The sequence below is a fragment of the Embiotoca jacksoni genome, unplaced genomic scaffold, assembly GCF_022577435.1.
Source record: "Embiotoca jacksoni isolate LCO1_2020_lvr unplaced genomic scaffold, fEmbJac1.0.p SCAF_4, whole genome shotgun sequence".
Lineage (NCBI taxonomy): Eukaryota > Metazoa > Chordata > Actinopteri > Embiotocidae > Embiotoca > Embiotoca jacksoni.
This window is the reverse complement of record NW_027185392.1, coordinates 565,402-585,965: the sequence shown is the minus strand read 5'-3', so window position 1 is coordinate 585,965 and position 20,564 is coordinate 565,402. Positions and strand designations below refer to the sequence as shown.

General features: G+C 47.6%; 1 protein-coding gene across 1 annotated transcript; it reads right to left on the bottom strand.

The window, feature by feature from the left end:
* Nucleotides 1-1,448: 1,448 nt before the first annotated feature.
* Nucleotides 1,449-19,866, bottom strand: LOC138209229 (protein AF-17-like). The gene is given in 21 exon segments (XM_069167674.1): nucleotides 1,449-2,518; nucleotides 2,606-2,809; nucleotides 5,435-5,528; nucleotides 5,675-6,039; nucleotides 6,221-6,297; nucleotides 6,484-6,660; nucleotides 9,934-10,082; nucleotides 10,279-10,345; nucleotides 10,481-10,598; nucleotides 10,925-11,124; nucleotides 11,541-11,922; nucleotides 11,925-12,424; nucleotides 12,531-12,678; nucleotides 12,831-12,932; nucleotides 13,354-13,464; nucleotides 13,961-14,054; nucleotides 14,405-14,508; nucleotides 17,284-17,393; nucleotides 17,484-17,538; nucleotides 18,617-18,696; nucleotides 19,511-19,866. Coding segments are annotated over 21 exon segments (3,282 nt in total). The 5' UTR covers nucleotides 19,620-19,866; the 3' UTR covers nucleotides 1,449-2,482.
* Nucleotides 19,867-20,564: the final 698 nt, after the last annotated feature.

The window sequence follows — 20,564 nt, the reverse complement described above, 5'->3', positions numbered from 1 at the left end:
CCGCTTGGAGTTTCTTTCTACGACCGAGTATCAGCGCCACGTTAAGGGAAAAAAAAAAAAAAAGGAATAAGAGGAGCGATTCGTTTTTCATTTTGCTCTCGAGAAAAACGTCGAAATGTCGAGAGTGAAGTTGAACTAGAATTTTCGAGAATGAAGTTAAAGTGGTAAAAAAAAAGTCGGAACCTGAAGAATGAAGTCGAATCGTTGCGAATAAATTCAAAATGTCGAGAATGAAGTTTCACAAGTATTTTGAAAATAACACTTGGGACTTTTTTCTCGACATTTCAACTTCATTACGCACATTTTGACTTTACTGTCGACATTTCGTCGTCATTCGCAAATTCTAATTTTCAACTTTATCGTCAACATTTCGACTTTATTGTCAAAACGTTAAAAAAAAACCCAACAAAAAACCAAACTTCCTCCTCTAATTTCTTTTCTGAACGTAGCCCTCGCGCTCCGTCGTACCTCTCTGACGTCCGCGTGAGCCGCTGACAAAACAAAACTTACACGTCACATGTTTGGGAGATCAAGATTGCGAACAGAAGTGTCCGAAAAGGCGTCCCGTCGACAGAGAGAACGAAACGATCCCTCCTTCAGAGGGGAGGGGGGGGGGGGAAGGAAAGTGAAACAGCCTCGGTTAGTGAAGCTCGAGCTCGACGAGAGGCGGAAAAGCGGGGAGCGGAAGGAGAAGCTTCGGTCTCAGCGGTGTCAACGGTCACGCCGCGTATCGAACACTGTCGCCGCAGAACTTAAATAATAGTGAACACCTCTGTAATGACATCGCTGTGCAGGCTTCGCCGGAAGAGGCCTCTACAAGTCCCCGTTTCTCCGAAGCACGAACGACTAAAGAACGTTGCACCTGAAGACAAAAAACAATTACAATAGAAAATGGTTTGACACTTCAGTTACCACTATACGCTTTACTCACACGTTTCAACTGTTTGAATTCATCAGTCAGCTATCAAAAGTATAAACAGGTTTGTAGGAAGGAGTGCTTTCATTTTCTGTAACGTGCCCGTGCCCCCCCCCCCCCCCCATCACACCCCACCCCTGTGTGCCCGAGATATAAAAAAAAACAACCAAAAACAACAAAAAAAAAACACCATCAAAGAAAGACGAGAAGAGAGTGAAGCCTTTGGGCTCGTGGTTTTCCTCTGTAAATCTAGCATCATTAAGGCATTTATCTATCCAGTATTGCTAAAAGAACAGCTAACGTTGGACATGAAAAGATTTATCTATGTATGAATGTAACATTTAAAAAAAACAAACAAAAAAAAACAACAACTGACACTTCAGGACAAGAGTGCAAAATACTCATATAAACCAAAAACACCTGTTCAGTCCCTAGTGGCCTAGTAAGTACCGAGCGTCCTTTACAAGGAACCGCGTGGATGGCTAATTTGCTCTGTTAGCTACGAACATGCAAAGTGCACACTTGTTTAGGAAAAAAAAAAAAAAAAAAAAACACAAAAAAAACAATGAATTTCTTCTTACTTACAATTTCCAAATGTTTGGTTTCGTCTGCTTAATCTCGATAGCAACTGCAAGGATATAAAAGTCTTTAGAAACTGGTGGTGGTGGTTCGGAATAAAAAGTCGGTGCGGTGCCGACGCCGGAATGCTGCTGTGCCATCTTTACGTCTAAAAGGAGTTGATACCCAGGTTTGTTTTTGTTTGTTTTTGTTTTGGTGGGCGTTTATATCCAGTGAAGGCTGTCTTGGTAAAAACGAGTCTGCACAAAAAAAAACAAAAAAACGTCAACAGTGGAAAAAAAAACGAGTCGGCAGAAAGTCTGAGGTAATAACTAGCTCCGTGTTGAAATGCCACTAAACCACACAACGGGGGAAAAAAAAAAAAAAAAAAAAAAAATATTGACCCTTCACATGAGAGGTGCCGGCGAGAAGCGGCAAAACACGGAGAAGATCTGGATGAGGTTCAGAAATTCGGAACACAAAGGGAAGACAAAATATCGAGGAAGACAGTTGAGGTCGCGAGAAGTCGGGTTTTCCTCTCGCCGGCCGGCCGGCCGGCCGCTCGAAGCTGCGGGACGGGGGGGGGGGGGGGGGGGGGGGGAATTCGGTGAGCGGCCGGTTCTTCCGAGAAGTCCGAGAAGAGACGAGCCCCGCCTTCGGTTCAGCAGCCCCCGTGGGTCCAACTAACAAATTAGTGCAATTTAATAAGAGACCACCGTTTTCATGCTCTCTGAAAGCTGCCTACACGCAAATAAAATAAACAAAACAAAACAAAACAAATCCTATGAGAAGAACCTCCGGTAATGGAGAAATCACGGGAAAAAAAAACCCAAAAACAACAACTTCACCTTGATGTTCAAAGTCCATCCTGTTATACATTCATAAAAGAGGGTGAAAGATGAAGGTGACGGAGAAGGAGAAAAGTCCTGCGAGGTGACCTCGGGTTCTTCGAGGCGCCGCCGCCACGACGGGTATTTTCACGCCAGCTGCCTTCCGGCGTTCCCGAATTCACCCGTTCTTGTCTCCGCCCTTCTCTCCCGCAGCCTGAAAACGCCATCACGGGATTCGCGTCAATAAAAACCGGCAAGGAGACGGACCCGGTACCGATAAGATTCGTGCGGCGCCACTCACCCCGGGCTTGTGGAGGACGTTGTCCTGCAGGCCGAACAGGCTCCCCCCTCCCTGGCCGCCCTGCAGGGGGGAGACGGAGGACAGCAGGCCGGGCGGCTGGGCGATCATGGGCGAGCCCGGCGTGGAGGCCAGCGCTCCCGTCAGCGTGAGGCGCTGCAGCTCCCGCTGCCGCTGCAGCATCTGGCACACCACCGCCTGCTGCTCCTGCAGGAGGAAGAGGAGGAAGAGGAGGCGGCGGGATGAAGAACATCTGGAAAGCTGATCGGACGCTGGTGATCCCAGCTAAAACCACGTTTTGTTCTTACAAAGATCTGAGAATATTCGAATGATGTTTTCAGCCAGAAGTTTTTTTTTTTGTCCAGAAGGTTTTAATTTTCAGAGAAGAGTAATGTGCTTGGTGGTAACAACTTTTTACATATTTTTAACATTATTCAAAAGGTTTAAAAAAAAAAAAAAAAAAACACTCGGTGAGTGGTCGGTGAGAACAAAGTTGTGAAAGATGTGCTTAAAAACTGCCGACATTTCAGATAATCCCTCCTGAAGTGCCACAAACACAAGAGAAACCTCGTGGCCGTCCCGACTCCTCCGACCAGTCAGACGTCAGTTTCCATCCATGTCTCTCCGGACTCGTATCAAATATGTCGGAGAGACTTTAAAGAAGGCGATGCTTCAAATGTGGAAGATTCAAGCTGGACATCCAAGATTAGTGTCTCCAACTCAAGTATCTGACCCCATATTAAAGATGGTCCCAGTCTCCCCTTCTGTTTATCAGTTACGGAGCTGATGGCGCGAAGGTGACCTTCGACCTTTTGGATCTAATACGTCACGTCGTCATTTTATCCTATTAAGACACGTGTGAACGTATAAATTCTTGAGAAAAAAAAAAAAACGTGCCTTTTGAAGTCACAGCGACCTTTTGGCCTCCAAAATCTGTTCAGTTTAATCCTTCGGACCGAGTGGACATTTGTGCCAAGTTTGAAGAAATTCACCAGATAACGCGTTTATGAGAGTGGGACGGATGGATGACGGGTCCGACACGAGGTCACAGTGACCTTTAACTACTACAAGCCAATCTGTTCGTCTCGGATGCCAAGTGAATGTTCGTGCCGAATTCGAAAAAAATTCCCTCGAGGCGTTAAGAGAGAAATCGCCTTCACGAAAACGGGGGACGTTTTGTCGTAATTCGTGTGAATTCTGAAGTCACGGTCGCCAATGTGTTTTGCGGGGTCACGGTGACCTTTGATCTTACATATCCAATCAAAAATATAATCAGTTGAGTTTTGAGACCAAGTGAACGTTGGTGCCAAATTTGACAAAATTCCCTCAAGGCTGTCTTGAGATATCGTGTTCACGAGAACGGGACGGACGACCCGAAAAACGGGAAGCGTGAGGTATAAAAGCAGAGCTGTTCACTGGGAGCACTGAGCCTCACTTCCACGCCGCCGGCCAATCACGTCGGATTGGTTTAGTTCAGACACACCAAGGATCTTACATCAAACAGGTTTCAGTTTCTGCAGCAGCAAACACGACGATTATCCCGTCTGTATTCTTTTTTTTTTTTTTTTAAATAAACTAAACCTGCAGCCTCTCAGCTGTAGAAGAACTGCTGACTCATCCTGTTCCTCTCTCATCTGTGAACACTTCCTGTTTCTCTGGTGTCGGAGCGCAGCATCTTGCACCGGCTGAAGCTTCGCAGCCACACAGGAAACCCTCTGGTTTCTATATTTACTGCGTCACAGCGCCTCGCTGCACCAGACGTTCACCAGTTTGCAAGTCAAATCAAGTCGTCTGCTCGGCTGCTGCTGGAGGCGACTCAGCAGGGTTACTCTCACGTCTATCTTCAGCAGGCATTATTAGTTATTAACTAACTACGCATAAAGTATTATTAACGGCTGATATTCCAGCTCCTTAGTGGGAATCTTTTGGCAGGAGATCATCGTTGGGAGACGAACCATTCTGCAATATGAGGAAATATGAAGGAGTAATTTGTTTGAACGTGTTAGTTTGTCTTGGATATAAATATGATTTTAGGACTGGGTAAATCTAAAAAGTCTGCTGTGGGTCTGTGAAGCCTCTTTAGGACGGCTGCTGCTTTTAAAGCGCATTCAAATCGACCTGATTTAGCTCGCGTCTCGATCACAGGTCGTCATTGACTGGCAGAAACCAAAAGGTCAGGGGACGTGATTGGCTGTTAGAGGCTTTAATTAAATCCAAACAACTAAATATTTTACCACCCGTGTGATGGTCGGGCGTGTCAGCCAGCTAAAGATTTATAACACAACGGCCATAAACAGACTTGTTTGGAGAAAATCGTCACGGTAACAACAAGGAGCCATAATTCTGGGTGAATGTTTAAATTTGCTGCCTACAACTAAACAGTTCGTGAACGAAGCGCGGCGCAGCGATGCACACGGAGCAGGAGGAAGCTACGACCTCCACGAGGAAGTTTTCCAAGTGTCGTCTTTTGATCAACATCAGCACCCGAGTTCAACACGTTTCTGTTACGACTGGTGCGTAAACTATTTGTGATTTCAGCACGGACCTGAAACTGGAGCAGAGAAAACATCAGATTTCGCGTCAAACTCTGGAAACGGTCAACAGAGACCTTTGAAATGTTTCAGAAAGTCTACGGCGACGAATTGTAGCTGCTCCGCGTGCGTCGCCGTGCGGCGCTCCACTCACGTTTCACGACGTTTTGATCGCGCCTCGTCTTCCGAAACTATCCAAAGAGAAAAAAAAACCCGGGAGATCCCACGAGGAGATTGTGAAAACATTTGAAGCGTGCGGGTGAGAACGAGTGAGAAAAGTGAACGAGGGGAGCGTCCTTACAGGCGTGAAGTTCTGCGAGGTGAGGAACTGCTGGAGCTGCTGCTGCTGCTGCTCGAGGAGAAGCTGCTTCTGCTGCTCGGACAGGAGAGACGACCTGCAACACACACGGCGTCGCGTTAAGACGGCCGACAATCACCCGACACAGTGCGAGTGTAATTATTCACTTAAGGCAGCCGTGTCCTTCCGGTGGTTTGAGGACAGACGGAGGAGGGGGTGTGGGGGGGGGGGGGGTGGACTTACGGGCTCACGCTCTTGGGCAGCTGGAAGCCCTGTGCCAGCGCCTGGGGGTTGAGGGGCGGCGGCTGGGGCCGCAGGGCCGGCAGCGCGCTCTGAGGGGCGTTCGGCCCCGAAGACTGGATCACGCCGTTCAGGCCGCCCAGCACGCCGTTCATGATCAGCTGAGGACTCCCTGCGAGGGACGCCATGAACCCGCCCACCACGGGCAGCGAGGAGCCGCAGCCGCCGCCGCCCAGACCGTCGCCCAGACCTCGACTCAAGCCGTTCATCAGCGGTTGGCCGAAGGGGGCGGGGCTCTGCTGAGGGGGAGGGGTGCTCTGGAAGGAGAGGGAGGAGCTACTGCGGGACGGACTACCGGAGTGGAGCTCCTGGAACGAAGGCAAAAGAGGTGATCAGCTGTTAATACCGGAGTTTACTGTAAAAAAAACAAAAAAAAAACAGGAACAAGAAGTATCATCTGTAATTTTATCCTATAAAGAGGCTTAAAAGGCAAAACTGACGGGTCTGCGTGGTGCGTTCAGGGTCAGAAAGGATCAAGGAGTTTCTCACCTCCGACGAGGTAACGAAGGAGGTGTCATTCAGGAAGCAGCTTTTGGACAGGGGGCTCTTATTGGTGCACAGGGGGTCTGGGGAAAGGAGAGGCGGAGGGTCACACTGATGTTTCGATCTGTCACAACATATGTAGCATCTAACGTCGATAAATGACCTGAGGTGTGATGGAGGAAGGAGGGATGCGTGGGGGGGGGGGAGGAGGAGATGAGGTGGAGCTCTACGCGACACGGTGACGTTAAAACAGTGAGGGGGACTCTGACCTTGGCTGGACGACAGGAAGTTGATCTGGGCGGCGTGAATGTGCGGCGAGAAGGACACGGCCATCTCGGTGTTGAGCAGCTGCAGCCGCTCCTTCTTGGCCGTCAGGCTGAGGATCTGGTCCTGGAGGCGCTGGTTCTCCTGCTGCAGCGAGTGGAGCGACTGGAGCATCTCCACGACTGAGCGGCACGAGAGGAGACACAAAGCATTTCAGAGGAGGTCTGCAACGATTCCCACACAGACTTTTACTTGGGCACAAACCCACATACATTAACAAACACTGGGTTTCAACCACAGACTCTACATAAAGGTGTTCGTAGCTTCCGGCTCTGAAAAGTGATGCGGAAGTGTCTTAAGCTGCAATACCACCGGGTGCCACTAGAGGGCGACTCCGAATAGTCCCCCGGCTCCATCGACTCCCATTCAACTTCTCTCATTAAATACAAAGTCAAAAAATTTTCTCGAAGAATTATCTTGGTGTTGTTAGCTAAAGTCGCTCCTTCTTATTAGTTTTCTGGAGGTCGAGATTAAAATAATCCCGTCATTAATTAAAAAAATAAGCTTCAAAAAGACCTGTTTTTGGGGGCGTGTCTGTTTGATTGACAGGCCTTGTGGTGCAGTCAGGTTACGGCTATCGGTGGGCGGGACGTAGTATCGTCGGATTTCCAATTAGATCGAGTCAGATCCACCGCTGGCTCCTCCCCCCAGCTCGTCCAAATATGGTCACTTCCTGCTCCGAACCGCTCCGAACTAGCAAGATGGCGACGGACAAAATCCGAACTCGAGGCTTTGTAAACAAACCGTTCACAATCCAACTGTTGGTTGCCGTTTGCCGCAAGATGCATCAACAAATGCAGGTCATCATTGTAAATGAGAATTGGTTCTCAATTGATATTACCTGGTTAAATAAAGGTCAAATAAATAAAATAAAAATAAAAGGACCTTCTGAAGTATCATATCATCCCAACAGAACAGTTAACTCTCAGAGTGCTGGGTCTGCTCGTGGTTACTGGTTTCCAACAGTAGAATCTTTCAGGCCCGTCTCCTGTGGAACCAGTTCTGTTCCAGGAGGCAGACATCCTACCCACTTTAAAGATTAGGAATAAAACTCTCCTTTTTTAAAAAAAAAAAAAGATGAGTCAGGCCAACACTGCATCACTTTGCATCTTCTCTCATCCTGTAGTTTTGTGTTTTGTCCTCTCTTGCCAGTAGGATTACTTCCAGACAGATTTTCATGAAACGGACTCCAGATAACTCGCGCACTTCCGAGTTACAGAGTTACCAGCGAGTGAAAAGTCCGATTTTTTTCAATTTAACTATGACTGAATGGAGATATTCATCCTGCGTGTATCAGGATAAATCAGTTAAGGCTTAACTATCAACTGATGCACGGTGGAATATCTTTGATAAACGACCGACCCAGTAAGCTGAACATGGCTGTTTGAGTCCACTCTGTAAGGTTGCGCCCCCACACAGGTGTTTCCAATTACTCTGCTCTTCGGGCCCCGGTTAGGGTTGAAGCAGAAAAAAAGAAGAAAAAAAAAAAAAGGAGGTCACAGAACTGAGGCTGTGTCCTGAAAAACCTCCGACGTCTGCTGCTTGACTTCATTTTATCTTTACTCAACATCCCACGATGCAATGTGACGTGACTGGACGGCTCCTGGAGGTGGAGAAAAAAAAAATCCTCCATCTTCATCCTTTTTTTAAAAATTTTTTTTATTATTAAACACCTCTGGAAGATTCACACGAGTATATTTCGTTTCATTTCCTGTGTCACTTCAGCAGCGGCCTGAGGGAGGAATTTGATCCCTTTAAACGTTTCCTCACTGATTTTTCGCCCACACACACACACACACACACACACACACACACACACACACACACACACTCCTCTGTCTCATGTCTGCAGGGTGGAGCAGCTCCACACACTCATTAGGCTGAAGCAAAGTCGTCCCTGGAGCACAGATACGTATATTTAAGGAGAAGACTGAGGAGGTGTTTCCTTCAGCGAGAGGGTGGAGGGAGGAGATTTAGAAAAAAAAAAACAGTTAGGAAGCTGTGAGGAAAGAAGGGACCCGATTTCAGGAGAAGAAATAAATGGATCGAAAGTAGAAAAACGATGACAGGAGCCGAGAGTAAAAAAAAAAAAAAAAAAAGGAGTGAAGAATAGAGTCGAAAACAAGTGTCAGCTGATGAAGTCACTGCAGAGGAAAAGAACAAAAAAGCCGCTTTCAGTATCGAGTACATTCATCGACTGTAAACGGCAGCAGATTGTCAGCGTAGAGGTAAAACACAATCGAGTGCAGTTCACACCGTATATTTTACAGCGGACTGCAGCAGTTTTTTTTGCAGGTTTCCCGCTCCACAAGTCAAATGTCAAACTCTCTTGACTTCCACTGGCTACAAAAGCTGAAACTCCACGACCCCGAATCAACAGAAAAACAGGCTGTCGTTGCGCATTGAGCGGACAAGAAACAGACACATCGTTTTACTCCCGTCAAGTTACGAGCTCCAGTGCGAAAACCTTTCACTGCTTAGACCAACCGCACAACTATGATGCGCCACAACTCGGGCCTGCGCACTTTTATAAACACTCGGACCAAAAAAAAGAAAAAAAAAAAAAAAACTGCAACGTGCAAACACTTTTTCAAACGAGAACAGCAACAAGGACTCTCTCTCCCATATTTAGGAGATCTATCGTCGTTTTACAAACTTCACGTTCGGCTTTTCGGTCGTCTCATCTCATCGCTCGGTATTTCAATTCATCATTTTGTAGCCGAGGTTCCTGAACTTTACATTTTCCTGCACGTTTACTTCCCTCAGCACATAAAATAAAAATATTTACTGAAGTATTTGACACTTGTTTACGGAAAAAAAAAAAAAAAAAAAAAAAAAAACACTCGGTCAACAGTCAACACCTGAAATAATAAAAAATTTTTTAAAAAGACTTGAAAAATATAATATTTTCATGAAATGCATTTCAAATTTAAACATGCAAAAAAACCAAAATCTGTTTATATTACACAACTTGGCCCCAAAAAAATTATCAAATCCTCTGAAGAGCTTTTAAAAGTCAGAATTATACCTGTATCACTGTCTTCCCAATTTGATGTACCTCACTGTAAATACACACACCAGTACTTATTTAATCTTATTTCATTGAATTGTTTATAAAACATTATAACAGTTGGAAAAATGTTAATTTTACTTTAAAATTTGAATTCCCTGATATTCTCTGACCTGCGTTGTTATGTGACTCCTCATCAAAACTGTGAACCAATGAGTGACTTCTGCCTCTCAGGTTATTTTAATTTGAAGGATTTCAAAGGAAATAAGATTGACGTAAAGACAGAAAAACCTCCCTGAATTTCGGGTAGAATACATTTTTCTCCCTTCGATCATCTGGTGTTTTTTTTTTAATGTGTGAGCTGCTCGTCGGTCGTCTCACTCACTGTTGACTCCCATCTCTCCGTTGCCGTGTTTCTCCAGCAGCAGCTCGATGTGCGAGCTGGCCGGCGGGACGTTCTCGGGCCGGGCTCGCACTCCGGCGCCGAGCCCGTCTCTCTGGTCGAACAGCAGAGGAAGACAGCTCATCGGAGACCTGCGAGCGGAGGGGAAGGACACGGCGGACAGGAAGTCAAGAGAGTAAAGGGGCGGGGGGGGGGGGGGGACGCAGGAGTTCAGCCTGCGTCTCTGGAGGTTGTTGTTTTTCTTTTACACAATTGATGCAGTTTTCATTTTCATGCGTCCCGGGACTCGACACCAAAAGACAAAAGGAGTAGAAGACGGAGACGTACTGCGAGGACAGACTCTCCCTCGGCGAGTTCCCCTGACACGGGAAGCGACAGTCGTCGAGGTCGGACTCTGAAAAAAATAAAAGAGGACAAACAGTCGTGAGCTTTGCTTCCGTTTACTGAATCACTGAGGCGTTGTGCACCGTCAGCAGATTTTACAGTCAGGTTTCGAAGAAAAGTGTCAGAGGAAGTGTCCTCCGCACACCTGGCAGTGAGGTCTGGGCTTGACTCAGTAGTGGCGGCAGCGTCGGCGCTGCGGACAGACAGCTGGAGAACGGCTGAGAGGAGGTCAGGCTGTAGGAGGCGCTGGAGCCCGGGTGCACCTACGAGACAGGAGAACGTTAACATCTGTCTGACAAAGTTAAAACATCTGGAGAATACTGAAAATATTTCTGTTGTTCATTTATTTTAAAAACACACAACGGCAACAAAATAGATATTCCAGTTTTACACGTCAGCAGAAACAACAATTGGCCTTCGAATGTTCAGCATAAACTAACATATTACTGTCGTTTTGTTGAACATCTGATCCACATTACTGCAGTCGCCCCCCCCCCCCCTTTTTTTCTTTCGGCCGTGTTTGTCGTACGTTTAAAAAGAAAAATGTGTATTAAAAACGCGACACCTCAGTCCTCTGCGTGACGTTTACCTGTGCGATTGACGCGGCGCTGATGGACGGAAGAGACAGCGAGGAGACGTGGGACGTGAGGAGCCCTGAGGAGAGAGGGGTGCTACACATGCCCCCCCCCAGGGACAGGGAGGTGCTGCAGACGCCTCCGCCCAGAGACAGAGGGGTGCTGCAGACGCCCCCGCCCAGCGTGAGAGGGTCCTTGAGGCTGGAGTAGATACCTGAGGGAAAGAAAGATGACGGTGTCTTGTCGTCATTTTTAAAATCTCAGAAGCTGTGAGAGTCCTGCCGGGTTTGAGGACACGAGGGAACGAAGGGAGAAAGTAGGGCAGGAAGTTCGTCACTCAGACATCAAAAAAAAAAAAAACTCTATCTGGGGCATTTTGTTCTGCCTCACACAGATTGAATAAATACTCAGAGGCAGATTTACTAAACATTCTGAAAGCAGAGAAACAGGATCTGTGTTCGACTCTGATGTTCAGATAAGCTGCCGGAAACATTTCAACACTTCAGAGTGGAGCTGCGAGCAAACACGGCAAAGTGCAAACACACACGCACAGGAAGTTCGACCACACACACACACACACACACACACACACACACACACACACACGCACACACACTCGCTGAGACTCACCGGAGCCGAGCAGCGAGCTGCAGCGGCCTGTGGAGAAACTACCCGCGGAGGAGGAAAAGGAGGAGGAGGAAGACGAGGAGGAGATGGTGGTGGAGGAGGAGGTGGTGGTCGCGGCGGGAGAAGGAGGAGGCAGCGCGGAGGGGAATGCGGGGTGGAGGATGGAGGAGGGGCTGGGGTAGAGAGAGGAAGTTAAGGCTGGAGGAGGAGGAGGAGGAGGACAAACAGGAGGAGTCGCCGCGTGGTGGTGGTGGTGATGGTGCTCCTCGTCCCTCCTCTCTCGGTTCTTGCTCCCCCGCGGGCGCCCCGGCCCGTGGCGGCTCTTCTTGTTGCCGCGGTGCCGCCTCTCCCGGGGCGGCGGTGGCGGCGGCGGCGGGGGGCGGGGGGCGTGGCCTTGTCCTCCGGGCCGGCCTCCTCCAGGATGGGCGGTGTGCTCAGCTGCTTGCAGAGCGACTTGGAGGGCTTGTAGTCGCCCGATGACGAGGAGGAGGAGGAGGAGATCTTGCGGATCTTGCTGCTGCTGCCGAGGCCCGACGAGGACGTGATGCGCATGATGGAGCCGAAGGTGGAGATGGTGACCTTGTTCTCGAAGGGGCTGGCGTTGCCCTCCGACCTGTCGTGACCTTGTGACCCCGCCAGTGGGCCGTCGGCGGGGGTCAGCGCCGGCGGCTTGTGGTATTTACAGTCCTCCTCCTCTTCCTCCTCGTCTTTGTCCGCCTCCTTCTCCTCCTCCTCCTCCTCCACGTCCTCCTCGTGGACCGCCGGCCGCCTGTGGCGCTCTTTCCGCTCCTCCCCGCTGTGGTCGTCGCCTCCTCGCTCGTGGTCGCGCTCCAGACGGGAGGACGAGGAGAACTGGTGGAAATCCTGAGCGGAGGACAGCGAGCCGCCTGCAGGACAGACACACACACACAGTTACAAACAGACACACGGACACACGGACACACACACACACACACACACACCTGACTGAAGGTTTCGTCGTTCACGTGGTACCTGTGTTGAAGGGGCTGGAGGAGCAGGAGGAGGAGGAGCAGCTCTTCCCGGTGCTTCCCGTCTTCTTGCTGCGGTGACCGTGACTGTGTGAGCTCAGCTTCTTGGGCTTCCCCTCGCCTTCCTTGTTGCCGTGGTGACTGGACGAGATCTGTCCAACAGACGCGGGGCAAAACAGAAATAATGAAAACCAGACACGACTCGTCAAAATGATCTTTTATATCATGAGGCCGTGTGACGTCGGGTATTTTAAATCCCACCTTCACAGTGACAGACACATTTGTGTTTTTTTTTTTTTTTTACCTTCTCGATGCTGCTCGTCGTCACGGAAACGGAAACAGAAGAACTGAGGCTGTCGGTCGACTTCTTGTGGCGCTCTTTTGGCCGAATCTTATCCTTATGGCTCTGAAAACACACACACACACACACACACATATCTTTAGAATTTTTTTTATACCAGTGCCAACATGATCCCATTTTACCAAAAATATTTCTTACCCTGCATTCCGAATTGCACACTACTTTTTCATTTTTTTTTATTAATGACGGGATTATTTTCAGATGGACCGCCGGAAAACTAAAAAGAAGGAGCGACTTCAGCAAACAACACCGAGATAACTCGTGGAGGGAAAATTCACCGACTTTGTATTTCATGAGAGAAGTTGAATGGGAGTCTATGGAGCCGGAGGCTTTTTTGGAGCCGACCTCTAGTGGCGCTCGGTGGTATTGCAGCTTCAGGCACTTCGGCATCGGGCTCGTTTGTCAGACGCGGAAGCTACGAACACTTTTCATACACAGTCTGCGATGCGACCGCAGTGAGGCTCACCTTCCTCGGTCTGTGGTGGTGGTGCTGTTTCTCCTGTGACGGGGAACTAGAGCGCCCCCTGGGATGAGTGAAGGAGCTGCCTGTGTTTTCACTGGAGCGCAACTTCTTCTGCTGTTAAAAACCAGAAGAAGAAAGTCGTGAATGTAAAATGAAATCAACTTTTGCGTGTTGTTTTTCTTCGAGCCGGTTAGTTTAATAGACGGACGGCGAAACAGCTCGCCGAGCACCGCCACTCTCTAAACATCGCTACTACTTGTTTATTGAATTCGAAAGGAGAAAAACAATTTGTTGTTGTTTTCACAGGAGCTTCACAAGGTGAACTCTTTATCAGTTGGGCAACATGACTTTTCAGATTTGTGACGTCACCACCGGTCGACCGAGCAACGACTCCAGGAAGTAAACGCACCGGGCCGGCACTTCTGTTGTGTTTGTAAATAACAAACAATCCGGCACCACGACCTCACACAGAATAACAGCATGAAAAACAAAAAAAGGCGAAACTCTGTCGGGCTGATCCACGACAAATGTTATAGTGCATTAAAACAACACGTTTAAAAGGAGGGTTTTCTCATATTAGTTGTGTTTTTGTTTTGTTTTGTGGTTTTACCATCTTGTTGTAGTGATGTTTGCAGTAGCCACAATATTTGACGTTATCGGCTTCTGGTCCTTCTTCCTCACACAGCAGACCGGCCATCTGAGCACTGAGCACACAAGAGGTCGCGGGGTCACGGGGGAGAGGAAACAGGAGAGAGACACACACACACACACACACACACACACACACACACACACACACACACACAGACAGCTGCACCTGGGTGTTGCCAGTGTCGCCTGAAAGCGTTTGATCCCCGACGGATTAAATCTCGGATGTTTTACCGATGCTTGGTCATTAATACTTTTCATGCATTTTATAACAAATATTGCAATGATCCAAAAGGACATGAAAATGCAGAGCTTTTTGGTAAAATAACTGACCACCACCGCCCGGACACCAATGAAAAACTCTGCGCGCGCGCACACACACACACACACAAAAACTAACACTCACCAGGTGACGTGGAAGGCCTGTCTGCAGCCCTGGCGGTTGCAGGTCATGCAGGCTCCGCAGGCCGCCTTGCTCTCCCTCCCCTGGTCCTCGCAGATGTAACAGGTCTGGTGTGGAGACGCATCAGTCGTTACTCTCATTATTAACAACAGGTGTCGCGGCGGTGTGACCGGGGGGGCTGTGTGTGTGTGCGTGTGTGTAAGTTCGCGTGTGATGTGGATCATTGTTTGACGGCGGTTGCGGAGAGGATTGAAAGACTGCTTCTGCAGCTGGACTGTAAACGATCAGGAAGTTTTTTTTGTGTTTTTTTTTTGCTTGTCAAGACAACAGATGAGGTTTCTTGAAGCAAAACTGTTGCCCAGATGTTGTAAGAGAGCTTTTAGTATCCGGATAAGATATGTAAAGCATACAGATGTGAGCCTGCAAAAGCAAACACACACACACAGCTTTTGTGTTTCCACTTTGTGTGTGTGTGTGTGTGTGTGTGTGTGCTGCAGAAGAGGCCTAGGAACAGGTGCGGGACAAAGGAACAGCAGGCTCCTTTACCTTTTTCACTCCGTCCCTTTTCTCTCCCTCTTCCTCCCAACATCCCGCTCAGCCCCCGTCTCCCCTCGGAGGACGGCGGCGGCTCGCAGACACGACCGACACCGAGCGCGGAATAAAAAAAAAAATAAATAAAAAAAAAAAGGGGAAGAGTTTCTTCTCGAGTTTTTCGCTGTCCATTGTGACGCTGTCGAAGAATGCGGGCGGCCAAAGTGCGGATGAATGGCTCTGACGGGGGGGGGGGGGGGGGGGAGCTGCATGCAATTTACTGTAGCTGACGCGGTAATATGAAACCGGGCACTCAAACACTCGCACATGTGCATTTATATGCAGGCATGCACACAAATGCGCTCCGAGCACGTATTGATTTCTTTGTGCTGTGCGTTGCTCTGGATCCACTTCTATCAAAGACTTTACCCAGAAGAAGAAGAAGAAAGCTGGAGGGACGGCTGATGTAGGGTGACAATAAAACGGCAGGAGACTCGTCTTGCGTTTTTGTTCTGCGGAACATTTGACTGTCGGGTTTCTGAGCGCCGGACTCTCTGGGGTCTTAATATCGTTGCGTTTCGTAACTCAACATGTCGCCGAACAAAACTAAGGCGTCGGAGGAAGCGGCGGTCAAATGTTCAGAAGAGAGTGTGCGATTTGAGACGCCGCTGTTGAAATCAAAGTACGACACCAGTAAGAGTACTAACGTGGAGGAGTATTAGATTTAGTTTTAGTTTAGAGTTGTTTTTAGTCGAGTTTAATATTTGATTTAGCTTATAAGTGAATTTTATTGATTTATTTGACAATCTATAAATACATTTCAGTTGGTTTTATTAGTTAGTATAACCGTATACTGTATTTTTAGTGTTGTAGTTTACTCGTGCCTGTGTGTGTGTGTTATTGTTTTGGGTTAGAAAACATTTGTATGAAAAGAGCTCTACCAATCACGTCTGATTGATTGATTGATTGATTTGATTGTTTTATTTTTTCCGTTTTGTCGCTTTGATCGTCGAGAAATTTCGTCGAGTTTTTTTTCTCTCTCTCTTTTTCTGGTTTGTGAATAAAGTGCAATTTTAATGTGTTTGTTTGTTTGTTTTATTTTTGTTGTTGTTGTTGCATGAGCTCCAGAAAGAAGACGATCCAAATAAATAATAAAACATGATTATTTCTATCATAGATTATTTTGGGGGGGATTAAAATTTCTTTAATCAGTAAAAAGTCTAATTCCGGAGCCCAAGGGGAGGCCTTCAGTTTTTTTTTTCCCTCTGACCGACAGTTCAGAATCAAAGAAGATTAAATTCTTAGTAAAAAAGCAGGAAGCAGCTGGCGGATGATTATTTTTATTTTTACTCTATTTCCATCTGCTGTTTGAGCTGTTGTGTATTTCTTTGTCGTTCCTCAAACTGCTTCTCCTTCTCCCACATTTCCCAGAATGCCTTGCAGCAGCCTCCGGGGAGCGGCCGTGACCTCAGTACGTTCACCTCTGACCTGCAGGTGGAGGCAGTGACGGCGCCGAGAGGCAAAAACTGGTTTTCCTGTTAAGGAAGCAGCCAGAGTTGAGCTGTTTCCTGCACGTCATCGAGCTGCATCATGAAGCTGCTTTTGTTATTGGCCGAGAAATTGTTGTTTCACTTTTACTTTCTGTGGGATTTCTGACACTGAAAGTCCCAACTCTGGATATTTTTGTGGCCTGGAACCAAAACTTATGTTTAAATTTAACTTAAAGTGGAGAATTTAATACTAAAAAAGTGTATTTTTCACCTACTTTAGAATTAGAATGACCAATTATGAACAACCTCAAACATTTTTATAAAGATATCAATGTAATACCTGAGTTTAAGTACAGACATTAAAACCATAAAAACCTAAACACCGTATTCTTATCAAAAAATACATTAAATTTAAAAAGGTAATCCATTTTTGGAGACTTTCTCTCTTCACGACAAGATCCGGATCTAAGAATCTCAGTTACGCTGCAAATTCAGCTTCTTTTTTAGCCTCATGTTTTGGAAAAAGAAGTACGCCGAATTCACTTTTGACACTTAATAGGTATAATTACATGACCCTGATGCACAGTTCTATTCCTGAACCTGATTTTGAGGCCGTTTTCTCAGAATCAGGAGATATTGTACAGGCTAATGGCGCAGGAAGAGGAGCAGAACAGAAGTTGCCCGAGAATCTTTGTGTTTTCAACATTTCTTCAGAATCGAAGTAGTTCGTTGACAGTTGTCAGTTCATCCAGCAGCATACAGTAAAAATAAACTGTTAGTAGCTAATTCGGCTTAATTAGGTTTTATAGGGCACCCTCCTCTGATGAAGACCGACAGTGTGAGCGGCGTGTGTGTCCGTACCTTGATGTATCTGTCGTGGGGGACGAACTGCAGGATGATGGGCTCCATGGTGAGGACGTTGGCGAACTGCACCTCTGGGATGTAGAGCGCGCACACGACGTGGGCCCAGCCTGATGGGCAGAGAGAGACGGGCAGAAGGTCAGTGGTACTGATGAGGCTCTTTATGAACGAGTAATGGAAATGTACTGGAAGATATTTACCTCCGCTGTCTGTCCTCTTGAGGGCGCCATCTTTGTGGGGACACAGCTCACACCTCTGGGACAACACAGGAGAGAGCAGAGCATGTTAGGGAGGGATGGAGGGAGGGAGGGAGGGATGGAAGGATGATGGATGGATGGATGAGTGGATGGAAGGATGATGGATAGATGGATGGATGGATAGAAGGATGATGGATGGATGGATGGAAGAAGGATGGATGGAAGGATGATGGATGGATGATGGATGTATGGAAGGATGATGGATGGATGATAGATGGATGATGGACGGATGGATGGATGGAGGATGGATAGAAGGATGATGGATGGATAGAAGGATGATGGTTGGATAGATAGATGGATGAATGGATGGATGATGGATGAATGAATGGTTGATGGATGGATGGATGGATGACGGATGAATAGATGGATGAGTGGATGGATGAGGAATGAGGGATGATGGATGGATGAGGGATGAGTGGACGGATGGCTAGAAGGATGATGGATGGATGAGGGATGAGGGATGGACGAGGAAAGGATGGATGGATGACGGATGAATAGAAGGTTGATGGATAAGTTTTCCTTGCTTCCCTATTATATCATATCGTGACTGTGCGCTACCAGTCGAGATGAGAGATCGACGTCCATTTCAAATATAGCACATTTTAATTAAACGTAATTTCACATAACATAAACATCTATTTTTGACCCGCAGTCCTACATCCAGATTAGTGTTTGGCATTTTATAAGAAGGGATTTGGGGCACCTCTGCATTATTACATGTTTATATTTCTAAAACATCAGTAAGGTCAGAAATACAGCTCCCGATGATGCTTTTTTTTCCAACCAGTCCAAGTTCTAGAGTTTATTTAGCTTAAGAAGTAGGAGAATTTTCTCAACCCCCGAAAAAGGAACATTTACTCCGACAATTTAGCAGAAAAATTCAAGATTAAAACCAACAAATTTGGAGATACGTGAAGGTGTGACCTCAACGTAGAGGATGGAAAGTACAAAGAAGCATCAAATGGACCGGAGTGGAGTACAAATACCTCCAAATTGTACTACGGTGCAGTACTCTAGTAAATGTACTCGGTTACTTTACCCCACCGGTGTCATGCTGTGTGTGTTGGCGTACTCACCACGCGGGCCGCCCGCTCTTGTGACTCACACTTCCGACAGAACCACGGGCCGGTGGGCACCTGGACGATACCGTAGCATGCTGGCAGACACACACACACACAGAGAGAAAAGATTCCAACGTATAAACAGTAAAGCATCCACCTGATCTCCTCCATATTATTTAGATTTTCCAGTGTATAATGTTTTTTGTTTTTTTTACACACATCTTGTGTTGACCTGTTAAAGCTGCTGTCATCCTGATCAAAAATCATTCCAGAGCAGTCTTTGATATAAAGTTGAATTTAACAGAGACAGATCTCTGCTTCACCTGATGTTGTCCAGATCCTAACTCATCTTTCTGGGTCACATTTTAACAACACTTTCTCATGACTTTAGGGAACACAATCTTAATTTATTTCTGAGGTGCGAGGCGGAGAGGAGTCCGAAATCTGCCCCCTTTTTCCCCTCACGGGGGTCCCACTCGGAAACACCTGAGATCCTCTTGAGCTATCTGCTCCTCAACAAAGCGAGTGGACACAACGTAACACGGTGTCCTAAACCGGCGGGCCTCACCGGGGCTGCACCGCCGCGCAGACGCACGCCTCCTCCTGCAGGGTGCAGCGGACCCGACCGGGCCAGACAGCCCTCACGGACCTCAAGGGCCGCCGAGGCGCCATCCGGGCTCGGTGTCAGCACCGCCTGGCCCTGTGTGCTCGATCATGTGTGCGGAGAGGAAACAACAAACAGCACGCCTGCCTGCCTACCCCTCCCACACACACATCAACACACACGCACACACGCAGAAACACGCACGTAGACAGAAGGCGAACCGACCGATCTCCGGCAGCCTCCAGCCGCCGGCTCGGCCGCCACAGCTGCCCCGGTAATCACACGCTAACGGCGGCTAACGTTACCTTGGTGGACAGCGACGCTGCAGCCGTGTCCATCACAGTACACCAGCGGATTCTCAGCCCAGCCTCGCTCGTCTGAACACACGCAGCAGCCTCCGACCATTTCCCGCATGCTGCTCCCACATGAAGAAATGTATTTCCCCTCCCGGCAACGGCTCAGACCTCGGCCAGGCCCGTCAAGTGGTCGTCCCGGACTCTAACGCCGCACCGGGCATAGTCGTGGGCCGCGTCCGTCGCGCAGTTTTGGCGCAGCGGAGAGACGAAATCTCGGCGTGGGGTTTGTGGTGCTGTTGCTACGTTTTTTCCGTGATGTCCTCCCCGTCCCCATAGAGCCGATGCAGTGCGCATGCTCAGATCTGCTCCTCTGGGTCGGAATAAAAGTCACAGCAAAGGCAGCAACTTGTTCTTGTTTTGTTTTTTAACACGAACCTCCTTTTCGCCGCATGTTATCAGACTATTAACAATAAAAAAAATAAAACGTCACCAGTCGGATTAAACCCAACCTGCGCACCTTGTTCTTTAATAAAATGAGATAAGTAAAACATGTGGATCAGTCAGTCAAAAACCGCTGGCTGCGCTCTTTATCAAGTGCGTTGCAACAGCGCCATCTGCAGGATTTAAAGAGAATAACGGGGCAACAATTACAAGCTATTTCACCATCCAGTGTCCTGACCCGAAATGAAAAACATCCTCAGTGTGAAAAATACACCTGCAGGGTTTTCCCTGATATTGTAAGACGGTGCAGCACCTAAACCACTATAACGTCACTACAACCTCCGTTTTACTCGTGATTACTATTTCGTTATGGCAGACAGCGGATTTAAGAATTAATATCGTAATGATAATAGTCGAAAATTACATGGAAGTGAATGTTTTAGTCAAATTACTTGTCAGACCACAGGACAGTTTTCCAGGTCTCGTCAGTCCATTTTAAATGAGCTCGAGCTCAGAGAAGGCGGCGATGTTTCTGGATCATGTTTATATCTGTTTTTTTGTTTGCATGGTGGAGTTTTAACCTGCATTTGTGGATGCGGCGATGAACCGCGTTCACAGACGA